General features: G+C 52.1%; 7 protein-coding genes across 7 annotated transcripts; 3 read left to right on the top strand and 4 right to left on the bottom strand.

Moving 5' to 3' along the window:
• Positions 1-592: 592 nt before the first annotated feature.
• ARB_02662 (uncharacterized protein) lies at positions 593-1,936 on the bottom strand (the record flags this gene model as incomplete). The annotated part of the gene is made up of 1 exon (XM_003011094.1): positions 593-1,936. One exon carries the CDS (start codon positions 1,934-1,936, stop codon positions 593-595), a length of 1,344 nt encoding a protein of 447 aa, XP_003011140.1.
• A 1,370-nt stretch (positions 1,937-3,306) lies between these two features.
• Positions 3,307-5,865, bottom strand: ARB_02661 (uncharacterized protein; the record flags this gene model as incomplete). The annotated part of the gene is made up of 3 exons (XM_003011093.1): positions 3,307-3,553; positions 3,646-5,451; positions 5,507-5,865. The coding sequence occupies 3 exons, from the start codon at positions 5,863-5,865 to the stop codon at positions 3,307-3,309; spliced, it is 2,412 nt and encodes an 803-aa protein (XP_003011139.1).
• A 1,440-nt stretch (positions 5,866-7,305) lies between these two features.
• On the top strand, positions 7,306-9,107 carry ARB_02660 (MFS myo-inositol transporter, putative; the record flags this gene model as incomplete). The annotated part of the gene is made up of 3 exons (XM_003011092.1): positions 7,306-7,522; positions 7,701-7,881; positions 8,060-9,107. The coding sequence occupies 3 exons, from the start codon at positions 7,306-7,308 to the stop codon at positions 9,105-9,107; spliced, it is 1,446 nt and encodes a 481-aa protein (XP_003011138.1).
• A 217-nt stretch (positions 9,108-9,324) lies between these two features.
• On the bottom strand, positions 9,325-11,388 carry ARB_02659 (MFS multidrug transporter, putative; the record flags this gene model as incomplete). The annotated part of the gene is made up of 4 exons (XM_003011091.1): positions 9,325-9,414; positions 9,581-9,716; positions 9,772-10,890; positions 10,943-11,388. The coding sequence occupies 4 exons, from the start codon at positions 11,386-11,388 to the stop codon at positions 9,325-9,327; spliced, it is 1,791 nt and encodes a 596-aa protein (XP_003011137.1).
• Positions 11,389-12,397: 1,009 nt separating this feature from the next.
• On the top strand, positions 12,398-13,059 carry ARB_02658 (uncharacterized protein; the record flags this gene model as incomplete). Its single annotated transcript, XM_003011090.1, has 2 exons — positions 12,398-12,407; positions 12,593-13,059. 2 exons carry the CDS (start codon positions 12,398-12,400, stop codon positions 13,057-13,059), a joined length of 477 nt encoding a protein of 158 aa, XP_003011136.1.
• Positions 13,060-14,252: 1,193 nt separating this feature from the next.
• Positions 14,253-17,061, bottom strand: ARB_02657 (uncharacterized protein; the record flags this gene model as incomplete). The annotated part of the gene is made up of 8 exons (XM_003011089.1): positions 14,253-14,604; positions 14,679-15,147; positions 15,206-15,292; positions 15,408-15,581; positions 15,645-15,948; positions 16,023-16,103; positions 16,171-16,896; positions 16,999-17,061. 8 exons carry the CDS (start codon positions 17,059-17,061, stop codon positions 14,253-14,255), a joined length of 2,256 nt encoding a protein of 751 aa, XP_003011135.1.
• Positions 17,062-19,265: 2,204 nt separating this feature from the next.
• Positions 19,266-23,217, top strand: ARB_02656 (uncharacterized protein; the record flags this gene model as incomplete). The annotated part of the gene is made up of 2 exons (XM_003011088.1): positions 19,266-19,370; positions 19,564-23,217. 2 exons carry the CDS (start codon positions 19,266-19,268, stop codon positions 23,215-23,217), a joined length of 3,759 nt encoding a protein of 1,252 aa, XP_003011134.1.
• Between the last annotated feature and the right edge of the window lie 834 nt (positions 23,218-24,051).

Below are 24,051 nucleotides of genomic sequence, written 5' to 3'. Positions count from 1 at the left end.
CTTGTCCCTTTTGCTGCAGCCTCAGCTTCGATATCTCCAGAATCTCCAGTGTTCTTCGACGTCAAAAAAACGTCGCTTTTCCTCGCGGGGCAAAAAACGGCAGACGAAGCAGAGACGCCGCGCGGGCCAATTAAAGTAGCCGCTTTGGGCAGCTGGCGAGTCGATGACCTCACTAGCGAGAAAAGCAGCCAATGCCGGAGTTAGCGCTCTTAGCGCGCTGCTCTTATTTCTACTTCTACTACTGCGACTACTGCGACTCTTACGATACATATACACGCTTCTACGCTGCGGACACGGTGGACGGCATGGAAAGTGGTATTACTACATATCATCGGCAGGAAGAGACACAGGAGACCAAGCGGGAAAAGAAAAAAAAAAAAAAAAAAAAAAAAAGTAAAAGCACAATCTGTACAGCGTGCTTTTCACCAAACAACAAAAGATATCAAAGCCAGGGAATAAAAGCGACAAGAAGAGATGAAAATGGGGAGCAAGCAAACAAATAAAAGAGATACAAGGGAAGATGGTCAAATAAAAAAGAAGGTAGGAAGAAGAAAAGGTGAAAGATCAACAAGAAAAGGACGGGGAGGGGATATTAAAAGTTCTGCGCTATGCCGGCGTTGCCCTGCTGCGGATGGGGGAAGACGCTGGGGCTTTCGATGCGGGTGTTGCGCCGGGCAGAGACGTCGCGGATGACGGGCTGCGGCCCAAGGCCGCTTTGGTCGTGGCCGTGGCTGCCGCTGTGGCCGTGGGAGTAGCCGGCTCCGTGGCCATCTGGGTAGTAGGCGCTCTCTTCATAGTACTGTGCGCCTGCAGGGGCTCCCGGAGGCATCATGTCGTCAGACATGTCTGACTGGGCGCCTGTGGAGTACGCCGATGAGGCATTGGACAGGCCACGATGAATGTTGCTCGCATTTTGATGCTGGATGGGGGCCTGCTGCTGGTGTTGTAATGGTTGTTGCTGTTGCTGTTGGACTGGAGGCTGACCGATATGCAGGGCTTTGGGGATGCCGGCGGGTGCAGGTTCAACACGGCCTAGGCCTTGACGCTGCTCGTCGTCGGCCATGTGGAAGGACTCTTCGACGGGGGATACCTCTCGGCCATACATGGCGCTGCTGTCAGCCCCGCCGCTAGAGGCGGTGTTGGTGGGTGCATGGCGTGAGTTGCTGGTCGTGCCCCAACCACGGTAACCTCCGCTTGCGGCTGCACCACCAGCCCCAGCAGCCCCAGCAGCAGCAGAGGTGTCCTTCAAGGCAACGTCGGTATCGTACATGCCCACGGCAGGTAGGGTAGGGTCATTGTTCGGGTTGAAGCGGTATTCTTCGATTTCCTGCTTGCGCTCTTCCTCCGCCAATTTACGGGCCTTGCGCTTGCGATACCAGAACAGCAGTAGAATGATAATCAAAGCTACCGAGACGACGGGCACAACAACTGCAATTGCAATGGTTCCACCGGCAGAAAGACCGCCGTTTCCATTGCCGGAGCCGGAGCCTGGAGGCAAGGTTGGTGCTGAACTGGAGGTAGAGGACGAGGAGGAAGGTGCTGGGCGGGTGGGGTTAGGGTTGCTCGGCAGAGACGCCGTTGAGGTGATGATGACGGTTGTGCTCGACTGCTCTGGAGTAGTCGGACTCGGATTCGGGCTGGTAGGAGAAGGCGAGTCAGAGGTTGTTGGCGACGGCGGCGGTGGAGGAGACGACGGCTTGGATGTCGGCTCCGGGTTGGGTGAAGACGGGGGAGCCGATGTTGGCGGCTGGCTGGGCTCGCTGGTCGGCGGCTTTGAGGGCTCGCTCGACGGCGGAGGAGGAGTGGGCGATGGCTGGCTGGTCGGCGGATCGCTGGGCTTTGTTGGCTCGTTGGAAGTCGTTGGCGGAGGAGCAGAGGTTGGCGGGTGTGATGTCTCCGGGTTCGTCGTTGGCTTGGGGGGATCCGACGTGGGCATCCCGCCGCCGCCTGCAATCGTCAGCACACTTCATGTCCTGGTCCCCTCCGGCTGCCTCTGCTTCGCCTTTGCCGGCTTCAGCATGATGTATCAGAACAATCACCTACCAGTCGACATGGCGGCCATCCTGGATCAACTCAGGCCGTCTCCGTCAGCAGTCTATCCCTGTCAGCTGCTGTCTCGTCCACGTCTCGTCTCTGCCTGGTCAGGTCCGCGGTCTGTCGTCCCTCGCCGTCTCCTGGCCCGGCTCTTCAGTTCTGTATCGCCCTAGTCGGCCTTCTGCTCTGTCTGTCGGTGCAACGAGCGTGAGGTTGCGGTTCGACTTTTGGACGTCCGACGTCGAAAGAAGAAGCGAAGGAAAAAAGGCCAAAGGAAGAAAAAGCGGACGCTTTTCCTGGTTGGGCGTGCCAAGGTATCGCTTGTTTCAACGCCGGCAGCAGGAAAAAACGATAGTCAAGAAAAAAAAAAAAAAGCCGAGGGCGACAGGGCTCTCTGTAGGGGAAGACGGCAACTCTGTAGAAAAGGACCAAGCGATGCTTTGGATGGGAAGAGAGAGAGAGAGAGAGCGAGAGAGAGAGCCTGGAGAGAGGCCCCAAGAGGAAAAACCGGGGACGCAGGGCTGGCTCCGGGGGCTGAGTTGACTTTTGCTGGCCAGGAACAGCGAACCGCCAGCCAGCGTCACGCCCTTTATGTTACGACGGTGGACTCTCCTTGCTTGCGGGCCGAACACTCGTTCTGCTGCCTGGTTGCTGCCCGTCTGTTGCTCGTCTACAGATGCCACTACTACTGAGTACGTCCTGCTCGCCTTCATCTACTGGACTGCAGATGCATGCACGGTCTGGCTGATCTTCATCTTTTATCATGTCTCGATCTTCGTCCTGTTCAACTCCAGAGCAAGGAAAAAGGGGCAGTACTGCTGTTCGCGTAATACAGTTACATACGCCGCCTCGCACAAGAAGGTGGCAGTGGCTTGACGCCCGTAACGCCATTACTTACCGTACGGCTAATACGCGAATACGAGGCTCTGTTGCTATTTATAGGATACAAGACGAGGACCATGAAAGGGCAGAATAGCATAGCATAGCAGTTATATATAAGTATATATATATATATATATATAACTAGCTAGAGGAAGGCAAAGCGCTGATGAAGATGGCCAGATAAAACACCCAGCAGAAGCACCGTCTATAAGTAGATACAACAAAGTCGAAAAGAAAGGATGCGGGAGCAACAGACACACGACCCCGAGATTATAAGCGAAAGATATATGTGAATGTATATATATGTATAATGTTAGCAGAATATAGACAAATTAGACATCAAGAAGAGGAAGGGAGGCAAAAAGGTAGGGCGACATGTGAGGCGTCAGGTCAAGTACGCATCTCCCACTGGGGCTTAAGGTTGGAGCTAAAGTCGTCTCGTGTCCCGACTGTGTCGGCTGGCAGACGACTGACGCGGTAGGCGCCCGAGCGGATGTTGTGAGCCTGCAGAGCAGATATGCCGGTGCGGTTGCTGCGGATACTGCCTGCGTCACTGCCGGTGCCGGATTCATTCTTGAAGCGAGGCGGTGGTGCAAAGTCGAGGGCAGTGTACGTGCCGGACTTGCGGAGGGCATGACTGTAACGCTGATTGTTAGAACTAACCCTAACCCTAAACTCTAACGAAACCAAATATTCAACGTGATTAGTTAAAAAGAAGGAACAACTTACGGGCTGGGGACGGAGGGAAGTTCGTCAAAGGATGAGACAAGAGGACTATGCGAGGGGACCATGAGATTGTAATGTTGCAAGCCGCCCAGGGGGGTCTCCGGTCGACCGGCCTGGCGGTCTCGAGCCCGAGGACCTGGTGCAAAGTCGATAGGCAGGAAGGTGTCGTCCTTGAGTTTATGCGGAGTAGGCAGGATGTGCAAGGGTGAAGGTGGCGGAAGAGGCTTCTTTTGCCGTGGATGAGGAATGCGACCTGAAGCAGAGGAGAAGGCCCGTGGGCCGCCCATGGGGTGACCACTACTGGCCAGGGAATTTGTAGCGCTGTGGGCGAACCCCCTGTTCATACCACCCATGCCAGGTGGCGGCTGATGGCCTATCCCTGGGTGACGGCGTGGAGGGAAGGCAGGAGGCATTCTTGGGGGAGGAGTCATTGCTCGACGAGGCAGAGGCTGGGCAAAGGGTGCAGCTGGGTTGGGCAGTGGAGGCACATCGCCGTAGTCCTCGATGTAGTCCTGCTGGAAGGGTTTGCTCTCGTCGAAGTATTCTTTGTAGAACGATCGGATACGGTTTGCTCGCTGCTCGGGGTTGTCCGATGGGTCCTCAGGTGGCAGTGGCCGAATCCCCATGGTAAGTCTGCGGGTATCAATGAGGTGGTTGGAGTCGTAGTACTGGTCATAAACGTCGTGGATGCTGTCTGTCCCATCATCTCCTTCTTCTGGATATCCGTGTCCATATTCGTCACCATGTAGCTGCTGCTGCTGCTGCTCCTCGGCAGGCATGATGTTAAACTGTGGCAGACCTGAAGCGGGCTTGATTTCGTCACCGTAGTCACTTTCAGCATCGCCCTGTTGATGTCCAGTAACAGCAGTAGCAGCAGGTGTGGAAGAGGGCCCCAAGTTGAAATCCAATTTTGGTCCATCGTTGGTCGAAAAGGCCAGGCCTGGGAGAGAAGGATGACCGTCCGGTTGGTTGGAAGCACTGACTTGTTTTTTCTGGTCGTCTGGTGTCGATGATCTGCTACCACTGTGGATGAATTGACCCAGGTAATTGTGGCTACTTCGCAGGGCCGGGTCTTTGCTCCCCGCAGCACCCATCTGATTATCGTCGCCGGTGTTACTGCTGGTACCGCTGTAATTGTTGTCGTTGTTGTTTGTGATTTCCGTGTGGTTATTATTGTTGTTGTAGTTATTGCTTATAGACGAGGGAAGGCCCAACTCGTCAAAACGATTGTCAAATGGCAGATGAGCTGGCTGTGGTGGGCTGGGGGATTCAGCCGGGACGGCAGCTAAAGGGGGTGAAGTGGACATGCGTTGCGCGTTCCGAAGCAGATTCTGAGACATGTCGTCGCCTAGACCGCCATTGTGGTGGTGCTGACCATCAGCACCACCTACACGTCGACTGCTTCCGGCCGTATAGCTAGAGGCATCATCTGCGTTGTTATGTCGACGGGTAGGGGTATTTGATCTGATACTGCCATTGCCATCAAAGGCTATCCCGTACTTATCCTCGCCCGGGATTGTTCGAGAAAGAGAGTGCAGCGAGCCACGGGACTTTTGCAGTCCTGGCGGCAGGAAATAGGGGCTATCCATGGCCCAATCCATGGACATACCGGGCTTGTGGCCGTCGCCGTTCTTTTCGACTCCCTGGCCGCCCCCTGTCCGGACTTTGGCTCCGTTGTTAGACGCAGGAACATCATCAAGGCCATAGTCGAGAGCCTTGATTTTGTCCTGCTCGTCTTCCTTCCGCAGTTTCTTGACATGGCGTCTGTGGAGAAGGAAGAAAACTATGAAAGCACAAACAAGGGGGATCCTATAGCCTTGTTATTAGTACTAATCATGACTTCCTAAGTAGGTTCTAGACATACACAACACCAAGAGCAATGGCCACTGTAGGCGTCTCAGTGAGTCCTGGGCCGCAATCCTTCCCCGCATTGTTATCAGGACTACAGGTCGCATCTCGGCGTGGGACAAGGCGTGTAGTGTCAGGCCTCTCTCTCCGCTCCAGCGGCCGTGCCATCGGCTCTGCCACGGCCGGCTCTTCGACTCTGGTTAGGAGAGGAATCCGGTGATTTGGGATCGGGGCCGAGCGAACGATGAGAGCAGGAACGGGGACATCGGCCCCTCGAGGCTCCCGGGGACGATGATGGAGGTTGTGGTTGTGGTGGTGGTTATGCATCGCAAAATAGCCGTCGTAGTTGATCCAGGTCGTGGTGGTTAAGGTCATGAAAGATACAGAAGAGTCGCACCAAAAAGACAGCAACACAGGGTAAAATGGATGAGTCGTAAATCTAGCAGTCCGTTACGCCAAACCAGAGAGCCGCAATGTATTGAGTGAGTGTTAAAGATGTCGCGATATTCCTTTATCCTGTGTAAACGACAGATGGGTGACAAAAAAAATAAAAACGAAGGTTAAAGAAGGGTCCCCCGGCACAGCCCTGGAGAAGTAAACAGAGCAGGAGTCGGCAGCGAGCGCGGCGCCTCAGGCCATCAAAGGAGCGGAACGACCCTTCAGCAGGTCAGGCTGGACGGCGGAGACGGTGAAGACGTCGAGAGATGAAGTCGAGCTCGATGTCGGGGGATGAGAAGACGAGCGGCGGAAGAAAAAGGCGTGAAGTCGAGAAAAGGACGAAGGGAGGAAAAGGGAGAAGCCGCCCCTGCCCGGCCGCTGATTGGCCGGTGCCTGGATAGCACTAAAAAAAGAAAAAAGCGGCGCCTGCGACAAGCCTGAAATCTCGCATGAAGGAAGACAGGCCGACGGGCCAGACAGCGCTGGGCGAACGGGGGCAGATATAGCCCGGGTATAAGTACATGCATGCCAGCTCACATTTCGCTCGGCCTCGTTTACCTGTCAAGTATTCGGACGTCCTTTGCTTGTCTTCCTTTTCGTATATATTTTTTTGTGATCTTCGATATCGCTATTTTCTTCTTCTTTTCTTTTCTTTTTCTTGATTCGCTGCAAAAAAAAACAAAAACTTGGATTTTCTTTTCTTTTTTAAGGTTTAAATTATTAGGTAAGGTAATTATCACGTGATTCTAGCTTAAATAAGCTATGGGTGTTGTTCATTAGTAACCCACTTTGTGCGATGCGACTATCGAATCTATCGAATCTCTATCGAACCGACCTCCAGCCATTGCGTCGTCCTAGGCGCTTCTGGGCCCCTTCTGTCCGGCGCAGCTAACTACGTAAGCATCATCTCGCCAGAGAGTGCAAGCTGTAACTGTACCTCGGGAAGCGTAAGTACGGAGATGCTAAGTAACCATGGAGGCTAAGCTGCAGGATGCGATGGATGGGTTCAGGTACCAAATCCACCCAGAGACCCCTGGAAAAGTGCTTGTTCTGCCCCTGATTTCGCTGGCTTAAGTAAGCAACAGGATCAAAAGCGGTTGGTGGCAGGCTAACCCGATCTAGATTAGTGAAGAATCACGTGAATAGCTTTATTCCACGTGATGCTCATCTGGTCGCGTGGATGTAGGGAGAAAAGCCAAGAAGCTGAGCAGTTAATATAAAAGGGGGACACAGAGAGCATCATCCTAATATCCCAGTGTCATGCAAGGAGTTACCACGCTGCGTACTCCGTATATGAACATTACCTGCCTAACATCTTTTTGACGTTGAAGTTGAGAGCCGCCAGCAAAGGTGGAGGAGGACCTTGAGCTAGAGGCGATGGCGAGTGCTAAGGACGATACCCTTGATGCCACAGCACCGTTGCTCGAAGGCCCTCGCCGTGATAATACCAGTCCATCAGGCCCGGGAAACGAAGCTGGTGCAGCCGTTAGCGTTGACCCGTCTGCTACAAGCACAGCAACCTGGTTTATTTGGGCGTTGACCTTCGCCGCCGGTATCAGCGGCTTCTTGTTCGGATATGAGTATGTCCAAGCATGTATGAAAGTACTACTATACCACAAAGATTATAATCTTACTATTTATACTCGAACCCCATAGTACCGGAGTTATATCGTCAACCCTAGTATCGATCGGAACAGATCTCTCTCAGCGCGAGTTAACCATCCTTGACAGGAGTTTAATCACATCTTCGACCAGCCTCTTTGCGCTTATAGCCAGCCCCTTAGGAGGTGTACTGGGCGATAAAACTGGCCGCAAGCCTGCAATAATCGTCTCCGGTGTCTTATTCATTATCGGGTCTCTATGGCAGGGCATCACTTCCACCGTTTGGGGGATGATATCCGGCCGGAGTTTGGTAGGACTGGCCATAGGCATGTCAAGTTTGATAACACCACTGTAACCTCCACTATTATGCCCCCAGCTTTTGAACAATGTCAAATACTTACTTTCGTCTTCTCAGGTATATCTCTGAGCTCTCTCCGTCACACCTACGTGGCAGGATGGTGACTGTACTTAGCCTCCTCGTGACTGGAGGGCAGGTGATAGCTTACATCGTAGGGTGGCTCCTGTCCAGCCAGCCCGGAGGCTGGAGATGGATGGTTGGTCTTGGTTCTTCACCTGGTATCATACAACTTTTGATACTTGCTTTTCTCCCCGAGACTCCAAGGTGGCTTGTTCGCGCCAACCGGGTGAATGAAGCTCGCCAGATCATGCGAAGAGTCTACGGTGACACCAAGCAGAGTAACCAGGTTGTTGAACATATTCTTCGAGACATCAAGCAGGAAGTACTACATGCCTCGGCTGAGACAGACACTCGGCCAGGTAACTCTACTAGAGCCAGCTCTGCATCCACCACACCAAGGCTATGGTTGCAGAAAGTTAAAAGAACATACACTGAGCTCTTCACTATCGGCTGCCACCGCCGTGCACTCATCATAGCATGTACACTCCAGGGTCTCCAGCAGCTCTGCGGCTTCAATTCACTCATGTACTTCGCGGCAACAATATTCAAGTCTCTCTCCTTCTCCTCGCCAACCCTCACGTCACTCTCTGTCGCAGGAACAAATTTCGTCTTCACGTTTCTCGCCTATGCGCTCATTGACCGTATCGGCCGTCGTCGTATACTGCTATACTCAATTCCGGTCATGGTTGTATCACTCGTCATCTGCGCCATTGCATTCCCATCAACATCTCTCGGTGATGGGGGTGCCTCCGGAACGCCAGCTCCGAAAAACTCCCAGGCCGCTATCATACTGCTCTGTCTCACGACATACACTGCATCTTACGCTTCCGGATTAGGCAATGTACCATGGCAGCAGTCGGAACTCTTCCCCCTTAGCGTGCGAAGCCTTGGCTCTGCCTTAGCAACGGGTACAAACTGGGGATCTAACTTCATCATTGGCTTGACTTTCCTACCAATGATGCGATGGATGGGAGCCGGGTGGACTTTTTTCCTATATGCCCTTATCTGTGCCATTGGATGGGTGGGCATATGGAGGATTTATCCCGAAATGACAGGGTTAGGTCTCGAGGATGTCAGAGGCTTGCTTGACCAAGGTTGGGGTGTAGAGCAGAGTTGGCAGATATTTGTAGCGAGGAGTAAATTTTCTACTGATACATAGTTACCCTTTGTTGGCATCCATAATTAAGCATGGTTCACCTATTGTTTCCCCACTACATGCAGCGCCTTGTACTGGACTGGAGCCGAAACACAAACACAGATATATATATATACACTCTAGCTGGCATGCTGAAGAACAGAATGTACCTGAATCATGACAGGGTATGTCGCAATCCAATCCAAAAGCAAACCAGAACAGAGAAGGGTATAAATGCACATTAAGAAAAGAAGAAGAAGAAGAAGAAGAAGAAGAAGAAGAGAAAGAAATCAAGACCAGCATTACGGAATCGGATGGAGATATATATTTCCTACATATCTCGCTCCATTTCCTGCTCGAGTGTAAATTTGGGTCCGAATTTACTCTTCGCACGGATGCGGTGGCCATAGAAGTAAAATATAACCGGGATCGGGCAGAGAACCGCAGAAAAGCAGCCCAACAGCGTCCCTGCCCAGTTTATTCCAAGACCTTTAAACTATAGGTATTATTAGATATGCATGGCAACAGGAGAAACGTTGGGTAACAAAACTCACCATGTACGAAGCAAACAGCGGGAAGACAGCTCCGGCAAGCGATCGAAGAAGAGTATTTGCTGCAATGGCAGATGCGGCACTAGACACAGATTAGCCGAGATGACAAGTGCAAAGTATTCTCTATGGACACGTACAATACTAGATAGGCATCAATAATATAATTGAGACTTTGCAAGAAAATAACCAGCAACCCAAATCCGGTAAACACGCCTGAAGCAGTGGGAGCCATCCAATGTATATCGGCTTTATACCCGGTCCATCCAAACCAGAAGAGACCAATTGAGAACGACACTCCACCTGCCATAACATGTGGCAATCTCCATTCAGGAACAGTCACCCCGCCGTTAGCTTCTAGTTTGCGTATATACCATGGCTGAGAGAGGATGATGGATGCACCTCCAATGAGCTGGCCGATGATCATCCCAAAGTAAGGTAGGCCTCCGACACCTTTGTTGAATCCGTGAATCTGCTGGAAGACAATCGGGTAGGCAGTGAGGAATAGATAGAGCAGTCCATAGATGAAGGCTAAGTAAATACTGAGAAGGAGGACGATTGGTTCAGTAAATAGAATCTTCAGCGGACGAGAGAAGTTCTTCTCGACAAGCTCGCTAAACTCGACTTCGATTTCCTCCTGTTTGGCGTGGATGCCCCAGTTCTTAGTCAGGCGGCGGAGTTCAGCAGCCTTTTCGATGAGGACTACAGGCGGATAGGTTTCTGCGAGGAAGAAGACGTTGAGAATGAGCGCAGAAGCCCCCAAGATCCCCGGCAGGAAAGCTGTCCAGCGCCAGCCCAAGTAGGAATCGACGATAAAGCCACCAATAAAGGGTGCTAGCAAAGGTCCGGTGAAGACTGTGATGGAGAACGGGGTAATTGCAAGACCACGCAGGCGGTTGTCGAACATATCTGAGAAGACAGCAGCCACGACTGCAACAGGACAGGCCCCGAAGAAGCCGCCAAAGAAGCGACAGAGCATGACCGTCTGCAGGTCCTTGGCTGACGCAAGGCCGAATTGGAAAATGGTGAAGCCAACGCTGCCGAGGATTATGGGGAATCGTCTGCCACGGAGCTCGGATAGAGGAGCCCAAATGATAGGGCCTGTAGCGTAACCCAAGACGAAGAGAGAGAGGCCCAGAATGCCTACTTCAGTCGAGACGCCAAATTGACGAGACACTTCGATAGTGGCAGTGGAGAAGATGCTGCTGGTAAAGGATGAGATAATGGTCGTCCATGCTAGTATCAGCGCAGTGAATATCCTATAGTCGTTAGTTACCCCTGATCTGATATTGCCGAGGGATATATACTTACTTCCGCTTCAGGGACCAATTCTGAGGGTGTAGAGGATCATCTGGCCCATCAAACTCGACGACATACTCTTCCTTCTCGGGCAGAGGAGGAGGATACGGCTTTCCTGCACCAAATGGAGGTAGCGGTTTATCCAGCGGCCGTGATCGGGTAGAGCCGACAGTCTCGTTGTGTTGACTGCGCTGGGTGGCCATGCGACTGAGCAAGGTGGGGTGGCGCTCGAGGTCGCGAGTCGTAGCCCGGGACATGCAAGCAGAGATGTCATATCCATTGCTGCCGCTGTTGATGGCATGGACATCTGTGTGATGGGTGGCTATGGGCTCGAGGGCGGAGGAGTGGCCCGAGGTGCCTGAGCTAGACATAATGGAGTGGGAGCGAGACGGCACGGGAGTCTCGTAGTCTGGCCGAACAGACGACTGGTCCGCCGCCATCTTCTCGAGGTCAGGCATCATGGAAGAGGTCTTCGTACGGCGTTGAGGTCGAAGCTGGTGAGATGCGACGCTGCGATGGCCCTTGATAGCTTCTTTCTGGTGCCGTAGACGACTGATAGCTATGCGACTGACTGCCAAGCAGGCAGTTCCTCGGTACTGGCAGAGCCAATTGACAGAGGATGAATCGTCCTCGCGCGCATCTACAGCAAGATACCAGAGGGAGAGACAGACGTCCAGAGATGAGGATTGTTCTCTGCTCGGTCTTCCGCAGTCTAGGTAACTAGTGGGGGGCTGGCAGGGTTAGTTTGCCATCCTTGATGATACTTATCCACCATTAGTATCAACTGCCACGGTGCAGGGCCCTTGCCGTCCCATCCTCTTCGGCCTGGTATCGCCGTCGATATTCGTGATTCTTCTCTCTATTTGTTTGTCTGTCGGCCTGTCAAGTCTCTTATTTATCAAGAAGTAGATGAGGGACTCGCCTGCGGTTGGTTGTTTTTTGCCGAGCGAACAGCCGAGCTAGCAAGTGAGACAGCAGTTTAACCAGTTTTAGGCCAAAAACTTGCATACTTCCAGGGTTTTCAAGGCTGTTGGTTGGTCTATCTAATTTAGTATCATGTGACATAACTACATCCATTAAACTACTAAATTACGTAACAAAACTGAATTTAACTACTGACAACAGTAATTAATATGATATTGAGACTTCCTGTACAGCTCCGAAATAGAGGATATGCTGAGCCCAGGATATATCAAAGAAAAGTTGAGTGCCTATCGTACTGTGTAGATACTGAATGCTGTTCCTTGGCTAGGAACGTGCCTAAACGGCAACTGAGTCCCTGGGGCTTCCACACACATCGTCATGCGTCACACGTTCAGCTAACAGTCGTTGAGGTCATTCGCCACCCTCTAATGAAGTATATATAATATACACCACTACATCATGCTGGCGAACCATCCTAGCTGTCTTCCTACCCTAACACACAAATTTGGCGGTCTACTGATTATTTATTGCTGCTCGATGACCATGTCTCAAGGTAACTTTGCTCCCGAGTCAAGTGCTGAGCTCGTTGTCGAGTGAGATTCGAGTTAACACGGCCTAATTTGACAGGTAGACCCCTGGACCGCCGACCCATCATCATTTCCGGGCCCTCGGGTGTTGGCAAAGGCACATTATGCCAAAGATTAGTCTCGTCTTACCCTGATACATTTGCCTTTACAGTGTCTCATACCACACGAGGACCTCGACCTGGGGAAGTTGAGGGCGTAGCCTATTACTTTACAAAGGATGATGCATTTTCTGCACTCGTCTCACAAGATGGGTTCGTTGAACATGCCACCTTCAACGGTCACCGTTATGGTACGAGTAAGCAAACCATCTCGGGCTTGGCTGAGAAGGGGCTCATTGCCGTGCTTGATATTGACATACAAGGTGTCAAGCAATTAAAGGCAGCCTCTAGTATTGATGCCCGGTATGTATTTATTGTACCGCCCAGCCTGGAATGCCTTGAAGCCCGGCTTAGGGGACGTGGTACAGAAGCAGAAGAGGATATCCAGCACCGACTTTCCAAAGCTATTACCGAACTCACCTATGCTGATATTCCCGGCTTTTTTGACAAAATCATTGTCAATGATGATTTGAACAGCGCTTATGACGAGCTTGTCCAATTTGCTCATGGGATTAGCTGATTACGCAACTAAGCGCTGCACTATGGTTGGCCTGTGAAATGAAGGCTCATATTCTCCTGCAGGGAAGTTATTGACCTGGCTATCGATTAGGGTGAATGGCAAAGATATTTTATGCTTGGCACTGTCAAAGATGTTTATATCCTCTTCAATATGTACAGTGAGCCTCATATATCCCTGTTAACTTATCACAGTGATGTCTTTCTGTCGCCAGTATGATTAAATTTAAGATATTGTTTTCGATTCACGAGAGGATAGATATTAGTTATATATTCGCTTCTCATACTCCTTCTCTCTCTTGAACCTCTTGAATCCTAAAGATCTCACAACTCTTACTTCGCGTTAGCAGACAGTATCAAGCCATAAGACATAAGAGCATTCTATGAACTAAGAGGGGGGAAAATGTGTGACCACCTTTTTGAAGTTTGTGTGTATTGCGGAGTACGGATCGGTCAAGTAACCGTGAGACGCTGCGGAATGTTCCCTCATTGCACAGACCACGACATGCCCTATAAAAACGGAAATCTGTGCTCATCCTACCTCCTCCGCTCGAATTCGATCAAATCTAAGTTCTTGAGGACTCTGCGATCCCGATAAATGAAACTTCTCTTAGTGGAGTGGACGGTCAGCAAGTTTGGTCAGCGGTAGACAATAGTCTATCTCATCGCCTGAAATGGCACTTTGCATTAGTTTCACATAATAGAAGTTGAAATCTATTCATGATGCCCCTCGCTTCCTTGCTCCATGGGTGAATGGACTTTCCCGCCGCCTATAATACCTACATAGTGCAGCATTGGGGCCGAGGAGATTCCGGAATGGATCCATGCATGGACGTGTTAACTATTCTTATTCCTATTGTATCAACAAGAAGCAACCAGGATCTTATCTTCTACCTACCTTTATTTTAAACCCAGGCTCCGAACTGTTTTATTGCTTCTCCGTCATTCCGAGTTAGAAGGCAATGGAAGCATTTTATAGCTATCCACTAGCGTGACGTCATACAACCCGGATCTTTAATTGACTAGCCAATGATAATCGAGAGTCTCCGATTTGCGCGGGTAGATCCCATCACGTGCATAAGTAAGCATGGTCGGATCTTTTCCTGTTTAGGTAATGGAGACTACAGTGGATGGGAGAAGTTCATGATCATTCATTTCATTTTTGTCACGGCTGGGGTATGCAACTTTTTGACTAATTTAATGAGCCTTAGCGACACCAGCTGCGTCAGCTTGGGCAATGATTCTCTTCTTGTACGCATTGACGTCTCCAGGGAATTTCTCTACGGTCCCCTTGTCGCAGACCCACAGACTGGTGCAGACATTTTGTACCATTGTAACGTCGTGGGATACGATCAGGACACCGCCCTGGAAATTGTTGAGAGCGTCAGTCAGAGCGTCCATGGCCTCGATATCGAGGTGATTGGACGGTTCGTCGAGGACGAGAATATGTGGGTTTGTCAGGGATATGCAGGCAAATGCAACACGGGACTTTTGACCTCCGGAAAGGAGTTCAAGTTTCTGAAGACCGGTCATACCAGTAATGCCGAATCTAAAGGTAAACAAGAAAAAAGTTAGCATTTACTTTTAATGAGTGAAAGAGAGAGAGGACCCTGGTAGACTTACGCTCCAAGGTGTCGTCGGTATTCTTCCTCGGTCTTTCCGGGGTACTTTTTAGCCATGAACCCCACAGCAGAGGTGGTCATGTCTAGGGCATCGACGTGATGTTGGGCAAAGAAACCAATGCGGAGCCTTGGGTGTTGGGAGATCAGTCCACTGGAAGGCTGTAGTTGGCCGGTAAGCAGCTTCAAGACCGTGGTTTTACCAGCACCGTTAGGACCAACAATGCCGATTCGTGAATCAAGCTGGACGTCTAGGTCGACATTGCGAAGTAGAACGTTATCCTTCGTATAGCCGAACGTAACATCCGTCATCTGGATGATTGGTGGGGAAAGCTTCTCGACATCGGGGAATTTGAAGTGAACAGTATACTCGCTCTCTGGGGGTTCAAGCACAGGCATCTTTTCCAGCTTCTTGATTCTAGATTGCGCTTCAGCAGCCTTGGAGGCATTGTATCTGAACTTGTCGATGAACGCTATAAAGTATGGAGTTACTATATTTGTCTGATAGGGGGTAGGAATTGAGCTGGTTACCTTGTAGATGGGCTCTCTGGGCCATCTGGTTTTCATATTCACGCTTGGCATTCTTCTTTCGCTCTTCCTTCGTAGCGTAGAAGGAGTCTATAGAGTGGTTAGATTTGTATTGATTGGCTCAAAAAAAAAAAAAAAAAAAAAAAAAAAAAAAAAAAAAAAAAAAAAAAAAAAAAAAAAAAAAAGGCGTAGGCAATGGGCGTACCAAAATTAGCACCCTTGTAGTAGTCCAATCTTTCCGAGTGCTGGTGGATGATATCTGTAGCAACTTCATTAAGGAAAGCCCTGTCGTGAGAAACGACCAGTACGGTACTGGGGTAAGACTGGAGATAGTTGGAGAGGAAGGTAATGGACGGCACATCCAACATGTTAGACGGTTCTACAGTAGGTCAGCCTCAGCGTTGGATAGTTAAATAATGGGGGGGGGGGGAATAGAACGCACCGTCGAGGAGGAGAAGGTCGGGTTCACAGAAGAGAGCTCGGGCAAGAGCAAGACGCATTCGCCAACCACCGGAGAAAGTCTTGGTAGCGTACTGCTGGCGTTCAGGAGAGAAACCGAGACCGGCCAGGATGCTAGCGGCACGAGGCTCAGCCTTGTCGGACTCCATTTCTGCTAGTTTGGCGTGGATATCAGAGAGGGTGATATCCAGACCCTCTCGTTCCTGGTCAAGCCGTATGGCGTCCTTGGAGGTATCTGCCATGGTAGACCGCTCCGCCTCGATGGCGGCCAGTTGAGATGATATTCTCTATAAAGTAAAATATATGAATATATTCTTTGTATGAAAAAATAATAATGATAGTGATAATAAGAGGAACATACCTCCTGGTCTGCAAGGAGACGTTTGCGCCATACGTCTGCATCGAGAACTGCCTGTAGAGCCGGGGTATCATCACCAGTAATCTGTAGCAGCGGTTAGTGTGTAAAGTAAAAAATTGATAGACAAATATTGAGGATGGAGAGGACTGACCTCTTGCTCGACGTGGAGAATGGAAATGTGTGTTGGAATGGCAACCTCTCTTCTGCTGAGGGCACGCAGGAGGGTAGACTTTCCGATACCGTTCTGGCCGACCATGCCGTAACGCCGGCCGAACGAAAGAGAAAGAGTGGTATCGGTGAGAATGCGTTTCCCGCCGATGGAGACGTCGACACCATCGACCTTGATGTCCTTGCTCTTGGTCTGGGAGTCGGCACCGAGCTGCAAGGGGTTGACGGCCATGAAGAACTCTTCGTAGGACTGGGCATCGTTTGCCTGGGTGATGAGCTTTGAAGCTTCATACTCGACGTTCTTCATGATCTTGCGGTCCTGCTTGTCCCTGATCTTGCGCTCGGCCTTTTCGAGCTTCTTCTTGTCGACGCGGGACTCTACTTTGCGGGTATTGGCCGACTCGAGGTCGACGGTGACGCCTGACAGGCCCAGGGTCGAGGAGATGTTGCGCTGCGACCCGACATGGATGGTCTGGTCGAGCTTCTTAGCAGCAGTCGAGGCCATCTGTCGCTTCTCTGGATCGACCGCGCTCAGGGTCGTGATGAACTTTTCCACCAGGTTGCGGACGGCCTCTTCGTTCTGGCTGCTGAAGTCCCCTGAGGCAGAGACGAGCAGGGCGGACACCGTCTCGGCAGCCTCGGACAGCGGGGAGAAGCCGCCGTGCTCTTCATCTCCAGTATATGCTCTGGAGGCATGAGTGAGGTATCCCTAGGCAGAGTCAGCCGGTATTCAAGCATCCATGCATGGCTTCTTGCTGTATATCAAGTCCACGACTCGTCGTCTCCTTGCTCTGCTGCAGTCTCGACTCACCACGGCGTAGTCTGATATCACATGATCGATCGATGGGATTTGGGCTCTTATTTCTGCCTCCATCTTGGTTCCTACGGTTATCTCTGTCTCCCTTTCTCTTATATCGTCTCCTTTTACTCTCTTCTTCTCCTATTCCTTCTTGTCGCCGTCGTCGTCGTCGCCGTCTTCTTCTTCTTCTTCCTTTGTGTTTTTTGGCGGTTAATCATGATTACATAACACAACTAGTTACTTTCTACAACAACCAAAAATATAAAAAGAAAAAAAAAAAAAAAAACAAACATCGAAATTCAACGAGGAGACATCAAAAGAATGACAGTGACAGACAAAATAGACAATAGACAGAATAGTAAAAGAAAACAAGCCAGGTAGAAGCGAGGTAGGACTGATGGAGCTCGAACTCGCAAGCCGTCTGCAGGCAGCTGGGCACTGTCACCGTTTGTCAGGCGCAAAAAGAGTGTTGGAGGATAGAGATGATGATGGATGATGATGCATACTACTCCGTATATTCCTTTTCTCCGTGCAGCGTTGACCGGTTACATGTTGGCGGTAGATAGCGGTGCATCCTGTATTCCCCCCTTGCCTGCCTTGCCTGCCCCTTCGGCCGCACCATCTGCATGCAGCTTGGTTCTGCATCATCTGCGCCGTCTCTGCTCGTCCTCGTCCTGTGCCTGTGCGTGTACCTGTGCCTGTGCCTGTGAGACTGGCAACACCGGCCTGGCTGCTGTAGAACCTGGCAGCACCCAGCTGCATCCGGGCCCTGTCCTCATCCACCTCCCCATGTACGACGGCGCATCCGGCAACGCTGTCGACCCGCCAACCAGCCAACCTGCCCAGCTAGGAGGTTGCTCTGCTCTGCGGGTCAGGAGCCGGCTAACTCAAATAAGAGGTACTCCGTAAAAATAGAAGAGCGAGAGCGAGATCGAGAGAGAGAGAGAGAGAGAGCGCGGCAGCAGCCAAAGAGAGCACGAGAGGACGATGGGGATGCTCTGCCGCCATCATGAAACAAGGGCCCCCAATCCTGCTGCCCTCTTAGGCAGTGTCCCGGCAGCACACGCTACGCTACGCAGGCCAGGGACCGGGATGCGAGTCAAAGAGAGACGAGCAGCCACAGCCAGCAGCCAGCAAGCATCGAGGAGGAAGCACGTCGATGCCAGCACGACGGAGACGCCAAGTTGGCAAGCCGGGCTGTCGATTGGCTGCAGCAGGGAAGTCGCTTGCTGAGATCTGCCCTTTTTTCGCTCTGGCGCCAAAGAAGGAGGAAGAAGCAAGCTGGAAAAAGCAACGAAAGGGGGGAAGGTCGAGCATCCCGTCTCGTCTCAGGCGGTCCTTTTTTTTTTTTTTTTTTTTTTTTTTTTTTTTTTTTGTTTTATCATCATCATCATCATAATCACCATCACGGACTTGGACTTGCAGAGAGTATCATCGGCATCTCGTCTGGCTGTTGTAGCTGTCTGTCTCTCGGTCTGTCCGTCCGTCTGTCTGTCTGTGTGGCCGCTGTCAGCCCGTATCAACATCATCGTCAACCCCTTTCGAAGGCTCGCCTACCAGATATCAATAATAATATCAAAACATCCAATATCACCGCCGTATTCGCAGCGTCAACGCCAGACCTCCACAGCTCCTCCGTATCTGTAACCAGGCAGCCCTAGGGAGATCCACGTCTTCCAAGGCGCCGGCTAGTCAAGATCCAACTTTTTCTGTTATTCCCTTGCCCGCTGCTGGTTTGTCCTGGCCTGTTTCTTGCGCCCTCGCCGTCCTCGCTGTCGCCCGTCTCTTCGTGCTCTCGTCCTCGCCGTCTCTTCGTCCTGCTGCCGCTGCTCCACCAGGCCAGAAACCCTCCTTGAGCCGCCGCTCATCTCGGGCTCTTCAGATCTCAGCTCGCTTGCCTCCAATCCCTTCCTCCTCTTCTTCCTCCGTCTCGAGTCCGGCCGTTTCTTCCTGATGGAGTCGTAGAGAGAGAGAGGGAGAGAAAGATAATTAAAAAATAAGAAAAAAATAAGAAAAAAAAAAAAGAGAGAGAGAGGCCAACGTCCGCCATCCCTGCGGCCTCGAGCAAGGTTGCGCCAGCTCGTCTCGCCGTCGCTTTTCCTTCCTGGTGTTTGTTATTGTTATTGTTGCTGCTGCTGCGGTTTGTTTATCATCACCATCGCCGTCGTCGTCGACTGCTTCTTCGACTGCTTCTTCGACCTCGCCGTCGCTGTCGATGTCGCCGCCAGCTCCCGCTCTGCCAGCCACCACGATGACTCCGACGTAACGAGCGCTGCCGGATGCTCAGTCTCGCCCGTCCTCGCCTTCTCTTCTTCTTCTTCTTCTTCTTCTTTTCTTCTTGTATTTTCTTTTCTTCTTCTTCTTCTTCTGCTTCTTCTTCTTCGGCTCGTCTGGGCTCGTCGTGATGGAGTTTGTGCCTGCAGTGAGTCTTCCAGCCTCTTTTTTTCGCTACACCCTCCATTCTACACCCTACAACATCCAATATCGTACAACATCTACACCATCTACACCATCTACACCATCTACAGCATCCAACATCTACACCCCGTTGCCTCTTCTCCCTGCTAACTGCTGCAGCTGTGTGCGGCGGGCACAATTGGCATCGCTCCCGCTGGCCTCGCCCTGGGCCGCCCCGACGCCAGCACCGCCAACAGACGCCCCTCGACGCTGGCGTACCAGCGAGCCTCCTTCTTCGCCGGCCAGCCTGCTGAGCTCCCGCTGCCCTTACCTTCGCCTCTCTCGCCTCTCTCGCCCTTGTCGCCCTTCTCGCCGCTGCCAGACTGCAAAGACACCGACGGCCAGCCGCAGAGCCCGCCCAGCTCGCGCAGCTTGCCCCTGGACGCAGGGCTCTCGCCCGCCGCAAAGCTGGACGCCCTCATCCAGCGCTCCGACGAGAAGATCCTCCTGCGGCCGCGGCGGGAGAACGACCAGACCGTCCTGGCCCGCGATGTCGAGATCGAGCCCGAGCAGCTGCCTGGCTCCCTCGATCCCTCGTCTTCCTCCTCTGCTGCTGGTGCTGGTGCTGGTGCTGGTGCTGGTGCTGGTGCTGGTGCTGGTGCTGGTGCTGCGGCTGCTGCGAGGCCTTCCTCGTCCTGGGTGCGCCGCCTGTCCACCATCACCTCCTCCGTCTACGGCTCCAGCTCCGCCGCCAGCTCCTCGCGGCCCCAGTCGCCCTCCGTCAGCGGCTCGACCGCCCCTTTCTTCCCCCAGAAACAGCATCTCCAGAACCGCGCCTCCATCCCGCCAAACAAGCTCGTCAAGCGCTCAACCTCCCAGCGCGACTTTCTTCCAGACTGCCCGCCCGGCTGCGGCTGCGGCTACGGCTACGGCCACGGCTACGACCCTGCCTCCTCCGCCTCGAGGCCGCGCCGCTCAAACTCCATCATCCGCCGTCCGGCCACCAGCCACCAGCGCAGCGCCGCCGCGGCCATGAGGCACCGCTCTGCTACCGAGTCCAATGTCCTGGACGCCGACCTGATACGGCCTCACTCTCTGTCTTCTCCCCTGGCGTCTCCCCCCCAGTCCCAGTCCCAGCCACAACCCCATGGGGAACCCGTTTGGCGCCCTTACTTTCGTGGAATTGCCTCCAATTTCTCCTCCATCCGCACTCGACGGCGGTCCTCCTCGGTCAGACAGAGGCGGGAGCGCTCGCAGCAGCAGCTCCACCTCCTACTCGAGCCTGATGTCGTGCCCACCCTCGTCTCGGCCGCTGCCATCAAACCCCAGGATCCCGCCCAACTCCCTCGCTTTAGCTCTAGTTTCCGGTCGTCAGACCAGCAGCGACAACAGCTACACCAGCGCCAACAATCTTCGGACCGCATTTCCTGGGGCAGACCCGTTCCTGGAGGCGCGCGGGCTCAAGTCTCCCGTATGTTGAGCTCAAAGAAAGAGGAGGACTCAGAAACAGAGGCGGAAGCGGAAGTTGATGCAGATGCAGATGCAGACGCAGACGCAGACGCAGACGCAGACGCCGCTCGATTACTCTCATCGTCAGCACCGCTGCCCCCGTTTGCGGCAGACGACCCTACTCAGCCCTGGGAAGAGTCAATAGCTAAGCTGCAGCGGAGACAGCGTGCCTCCCTCGACCTGAAACGCAACCCTCATTCAGACAGCGAAATCCGGACCAGCAAGAGTGAACGACTGAGCGGGAACTCCATGCGATCGCGGCGGAGGAAGAACATCACTGACCCAGATATATTCCAGCGGCCGGCCACTTCCCACTATCAACACCAACAACAACAGCAGCAGCAGCATCTACATCTACACAATAACCCTCACGATCCTGATGATCACTTCAATAATAACGACGATGATAACATTCCCGTCGACCAATCAGAAGACCCTCTAGAGCCCGTATCCCCCAAGACGACGGTCGCAAAGGTTAAGCCTCGTCTACGGCATTTGCCACAGTTCCACGACCTTCGCAATGAGGTCCTAAACGAGAGACGGTCCGCGCCATCCTCGGCCTCTGGCTCCAGACAGTCATCTGCCGAACAGAAGATCTACGGCAGCACACGAGACCGAGACCAGCGGCTCTCTGTCACTGCCTCTGACCCAGCTTCAACTGTTCCCGGCTCAGATAATGATACCCGTATCTTCTCGTCCGGAGAGGAAGACGAGACTGACTGCCACAGCGACACCATCTTTGACTCCTACCCAACACGCGCAACAAGTAGCAACAAGTCTACATCTACTCCCCGCGGGCCCAGGATAGATACCATCTTCGACAAACCAGACGTCACCCCAAAACAACAGCAACAGCAGCAACAGTGCTATCCAGATGAACTACACTTGTCCTCCTCGGTCGTCTCGTCGGTTCGAAAGAGGTCGGACCTGGTCGTACTCAACCCCCTTGGCCACGGCAACGGCAGCCTAAGACACGCCTCATCTTCAGAGGCTGCCGTCCGTAGAATGTCGCCATCTCCAAAGACCGTCATCACCGGTCCATCACAGCGAACTAGCCGGAAGTCCAGCTACCTTGCCACTCCCTCAGCTGACAGCGCAGAGAAACTGCGCTTCTTCGCTGAAACGTCGGGCGATGAGGAAGATGACGACGATGATTTCCCCACGGCGCTTAACTCTCCTCCCCACTCCAGATCAGCCATCACCCTGTCAAAGGCATCGGAAGCGGGCTCGCGCATGAGTGTTTTTGACTGGTCAGAGCAGCAGAAGCCCACAAAGGACGGCGACAGCTCTGGTTATCGTCCAAAGACCGCTCAAGAGAAGAATCTGGTCGATCTACGGGGAGGACGGTCAACAGCGCGCAGCGCTCCCAACACTCTCCATCTCAGAAGCCAGAGTGTACCAATCGCAACTAAGGAGTCAACGGCGCAAAAGGACACCGGTTTCCCTCTCAAGTTCGGCACCTGGGGCCTGGGTAACAAGGGTCCCAGCGAAGACTGGGATGGTGACTTTGATTTCGAGGACTCGGATGACCAGCCACTCCCGGGCTCCCTGGCCAACGGTAAATGCTCTGCCAGCAGCATGAAGGTTCCCCAGGCTATATTGGACCGACAAGAGAGTGTACACGGCCAATACGGCCTGGTCCAGGAACTCACCGTCCTTGTCGAGGAACTAAAGCGACTCCAGGTCCAGGCTAAAGCACTGCATATCATGGAGGGCCCATCTGCAGAATTATGGAAAGAGGCTCAGGGTATAATAAACCTTGCAACTCTTGAGGAAGACGATGACCAACCACGTTCAAATGGATGCAGCAGGCATCAGCGCCAAAGGTCCTCCTCAGCCACAACATTCGACTCAGGCAATTTTGGCCTGGAATCTTCTCCCGAGCCCATGCCCATGGCCACCAAGCAGAACAGCAACGAAAGCCCAAGCAAGCAGTCCTGTCCTCTTCCCGGGAAAGAAAACTCAGGTCCAGGCACCAATATCAACGCTACTTTCCCTTCTTCCAAGAAGCTGCGCAGAGAATCCTCCGTCAGAGCAAGGTCGGTCCTGGACAACATCCACCATCTCCGAGAGCTTCACAACGGTAACTCAACCGCCTCTCTACCAACCCATGATAGCCAGCAACGCTTCGCCTTTGATACCCAGTCTTTGCGCGACCTCGTCATCCGTGCGGGAGTCATTACACGCTCTCTAAAGGAGATCGTCCGCAAAGCAGAAGGAGTCTACGTCCCGCCTGATACACACCATCTAACTCCCGACCCGCCCTTCAGCCAAATATTCGTCCATCCTTCTTCGCAACCTATACCTGCGAATGGACTCTCCTGAACAATACCACGCCTGGGACACTTCAATTAAGTCCAAAAGGAGCTTGATAGAAAATCAAATACCCCTCAGACCTAGAATTATATCCTCAATTCTTTTCCCTACCCCCTCTCATCTACCACCACCTGGTCTCTTTCTTTCTCGCTCCATTCCGCCTGAAGAGGTACTCTAATGACCCGTTATGGCTCATGTGTCATGTGCACGCTAAAAGAAAGATAATAACACCCCCGGCTTCACGGCCTTTTTCCTTCGCATCGACTAATTCTTTCTCTCTGTCCATGCCTCTCCTTTTATTCTACTGTTCTTACTTTCTTCTTATCCAAAAGCTGCCATTCCTTTACTGTACAATCCAAAAATCTTTTCCCTTTTTTTCTTCCTTTTCCTCGTCTCATCTGCATATTTATTTCTTTTCCTTTTTTTCTTTTCCTCTTTAATTTCTTTTCTTGCTCTGCTTTTTAGCCGGTAATGACTGAGTCGTGGGTTTCCCGTTTTTCTTCTGCTTTCCCCTTTTCATGTAGGAAGTAATGTCCTGCTTCCCCCCTTTTTTTCTACCTCTGTTGTTTCTTTGATCATTCGGGAAGGCTTATGTGATAACGTTTGCTTGCTTGCGTTTTTGCTGGCTTGGATGGACCCTATAGACGCTTCATCACCGTTTGGTATGAATTTCGCTAAATAGCTGTACACGAACAAACCAGAGAACTATAAATGGAATGAGTGAACATGCCCTTGAACGATTTCTGTCTTATCCAGTCAATCAAGTAAGAAGTAAATATAAGTATAAATACAGAGGGGGTTTTCGCTGGGAATAAGTCTATCAAATGCAAGATATAAAGAGAG

This window comes from Trichophyton benhamiae, assembly GCF_000151125.1.
Source record: "Trichophyton benhamiae CBS 112371 chromosome Unknown contig01462.26, whole genome shotgun sequence".
NCBI classification, from domain to species: Eukaryota; Fungi; Ascomycota; class Eurotiomycetes; order Onygenales; family Arthrodermataceae; genus Trichophyton; species Trichophyton benhamiae.
The sequence above is the reverse complement of the archived record's forward strand: the minus strand, read 5'-3'. Positions and strand labels throughout refer to the sequence as shown.